Consider the following 3,187-nt stretch of genomic DNA (forward strand, 5'->3'; position numbering starts at 1 on the left):
GCAACAGCCAGTGCTTGTCCACTTCGACCTGTCCCTTCCCACGGTGTTACAGACGGATGCTTCCCGTCTGTATGGCGTAAGATATTCCCTTCTACAAAACCATAGGGACGGTCAGTAGCGACTGGTACAGTGTGGGTAGCGATTCTTCGCTGATGTGGAGACCAGGTATGCCATCATAGAGTTGGAGCTCGTGGCTGTGGTCTGAGCCATAATGAAGTGTCGGTACTATCTACTGCGTCTGCCTCACTTCGCCATCATGACCGACCACGAACCCCTTGTCCCTATCCTCAACTCCTATACGCTCGACGACATTGACAATCCTAGACTGTAATACCTGAAGGAGATCATCATCGGGTACGTATTCACGGCAAAGTGGCGCAAGGGCAAGTCTCTCGCTATTTCCGACGCCCTATCCAGTGCACCGGTGGACAAGCCGTCTCCTGAGAACGTGGTACTTAGTGAGGAGGCCTGCATTCATGTCAGAGGCGTAGTAGCTAACGCTACTATTGATGTTGTATTGCCTGCAGAATATTTTATGCTGGACGGGATAAGTACTGCAACCCAAGAGGACGCAGTGTACGTCAAACTAACTCGGGGCTTTCCCACCACCCGCGACAGCCTGGACCCTGCCCTGCTACATTACTGGAAGGAGCCTGACAACCTGTATCACGACAGGGAGTTCATATTGCTCGGGCCATGTATCTTGATTCCTTCCTCCCTTCGACGTGATGTCCTGGCGCGCCTTCACGACAGTCACCGCGGCATGGAGGCCACAAAGCGCTGTATACGTCAGACTATGTGGTGGCCTGGGATCAGCTCTGACAATACTAACGTGGTGAGGGCGTGCACGGCATGCCAGATGTTGTTACCAAATCAGCAGCAAGAGCCATTGATGTGTGAGGAGGTCCCCTACAGGCCGTTCGAGTGTGTGTCTGCAGACTTTTTCAGCACGGAGTCTTTCCTCGTACACGCAGATAGGCGGTCGGGATGGCCTGTAGTGGCTCTGTATGGGTCTAACACCGCTTCTGCCACCATTGGTTCCTTCAGGAGGTTCTTTCGAGACCTAGGTGTCCCCTTGAGACTTAGAACAGATGGGGGTCCGCAGTTTACCTGTCGCTGAACTTCCAGAACTTCCTGCGTCGCTGGGGCATGGGTAACGAGGTCTTCTCCCCACATTATCCCTATAGTAATGGCCACGCAGAAGCGGCGGTGAAGTCAGTGAAGAATTTGGTTATGAAGACGGCCCCTTCTGGCACCCTTGACAAGGCCTTCGATAATGGATTGCTGGAGTTAGGCAATACACCGCCACAGGACGGCTATTTCCCTGCCCAGGTGTTGTTTGGTCGTCCGTTACGCTCTTGTGTCCCTGTCCACAGCGCCTCCTTTACGGCTGAATGGAATGAGAGGACCGAGGAGTGTGATCTACGTGCTATATCCCAAGCCGACGCTGCTAGGGAACGCTATGATGCCCACGTCTGGGCCTTGCCGGCACTTGACATGGGCGCATACGTCAGAATTCAAGATCCCGTCTCCAAACGGTGAGATAAAGTGTCAGTGGTCATGAGGATTGGCAGGAGCCGCGACTACTTTGTGAAAACGCCTTCAGGACGCGTATTGTGGCGGAACCGCCGCTTCCTGCGTGCTATATCTAACACCTACCCCGGCTGCTGTGCTGGACAATGGACGCGACGAGCTGCATGTATGCCCCCAAGCTTTAGAGTGCCACGACGCTGACACTCCCAGTGGACTTCAACGCCACGTTCATAAGCATCTTATGAACGTGAAGAGGAAGGGGAGATGTGTGAAGCATGAATGTTATATGGTATCGGGGCTTCATTACACGAACTAATGTTTCAGGGTTCAACTATCACTGTTCACTGTCTCAGGGTTCTTTAACATGTTTCTTTATCTCATGTCGCCCGTTCTGCTGTGATCGGTGCACCATCACGCCACCACCAATTCGAACCCAGGCACTTTTAAACCTTTAAGGGAATAAATTCACAGTGGACTTGTGACTTATGAATTGGACTGACCATTAGAATATGACACACAGTGGGCACTGCAGGGTGAGTTCCTCTCACGTAGTATTGAGAGCATGGAGCCGTTTCACACTCTTGTAACAAAATGGCATTTTAGAAATATGACTGATTAATGGCAAAAAAAGGCATATTGGAAAGACTAAAACTTACAGTAAACTAACACAGTTTTATTGTTTTTTTAGGTCAATGTGGAGTTACATCTAAAAAAAAAAAAGACAAAATTGCTACAGCAATTTTGCAAGGACAAAAATGTTATGTAAAAAATATATATATATATATATATATATATATATATATATATATATATATATATATATATATATATATATATATTTAATTATTAAATGCATTAGTTACATAATGCCTGAGGTTATAGATGTTCCCGAACTGTAAAATATGGACCACATTTCAACATACTGCCTCTCAGCCATAATAATTGCAGCAAGACCATATGACTGCAAACATATTTAACATGTCTGGTAGTAAATATTGTCTGCATTTCTCAGAGTGAACATGGCTGCCATTTGTTCAACTATTTGTTATTGTCACACATACTAATGGTAAGTTACATTCATTGGAACAAAGTCATGTTTCATACTGCTTAATGTTATTTAAAGTGAAGTTTAAGATTTATTTTTTCCAGCTAATGTGGTAAAAATATAACAGATGATACCACCAAGAGCCACACATTGTGGGGTTCTACCTTGGACGATTCTGGGCTTGTTCCTCCTTCTCCTCTCCTGTTCCTGAAAAGGGTGACCGCTCAAATCCCTCAAACTACCGTCCTATTGCTTTAATTTCCTGCTTATCTAAAGTTTTTGAATCTATCCTCAACAGGAATATTCTTAAACATCTATCACTTCACTACCTTCTATCTGATCGCCAGTATGGGTTCCGTCAAGGCCGCTCTACTGGTGATCTTCTTGGTCATCCTCTTTTAGAGCAGCCAGTAGTATGCTAAAGCATACTACTGGATGAGTAACTGTCTCTTGAATATTATTTTTCTACTGCATCCTCTTGTCTTGTGGCGTGGTCCTCTTGATGCCTTGCAGCAATTTCTTGCCTCCTGGCTGAGTGCAAAATTTTGTAGTACATGGCGTAAAGAAAAAAAAAATGTGGAGTAACCAGTAACTAGTAGAGTAACAAAA

At 46.1% G+C, this 3,187-nt stretch overlaps 1 protein-coding gene across 1 annotated transcript; it reads left to right on the plus strand.

Annotated features, from left to right (window-relative positions):
- The first annotated feature begins 211 nt into the window (after nt 1-211).
- On the plus strand, nt 212-1,120 carry LOC135106199 (uncharacterized protein K02A2.6-like). The gene is made up of 2 exons (XM_064014974.1): nt 212-327; nt 418-1,120. Exons 1-2 carry the CDS (start codon nt 212-214, stop codon nt 1,118-1,120), a joined length of 819 nt encoding a protein of 272 aa, XP_063871044.1.
- Nucleotides 1,121-3,187: the final 2,067 nt, after the last annotated feature.

Source organism: Scylla paramamosain, chromosome 13, assembly GCF_035594125.1.
Source record: "Scylla paramamosain isolate STU-SP2022 chromosome 13, ASM3559412v1, whole genome shotgun sequence".
In the NCBI taxonomy this organism is placed as follows: domain Eukaryota; kingdom Metazoa; phylum Arthropoda; class Malacostraca; order Decapoda; family Portunidae; genus Scylla; species Scylla paramamosain.

What these genes read in the sequence shown, in the direction of transcription:
- LOC135106199 (XM_064014974.1), top strand. Translation starts at nt 212, where the DNA reads ATGAAGTGTCGGTACTATCTACTGCGTCTGCCTCACTTCGCCATCATG. An exon ending in GACATTGACAATCCTAGACT is followed by an intron (nt 328 to 417) that starts GTAATACCTGAA and finishes CGCCCTATCCAG; the next exon opens with TGCACCGGTGGACAAGCCGT.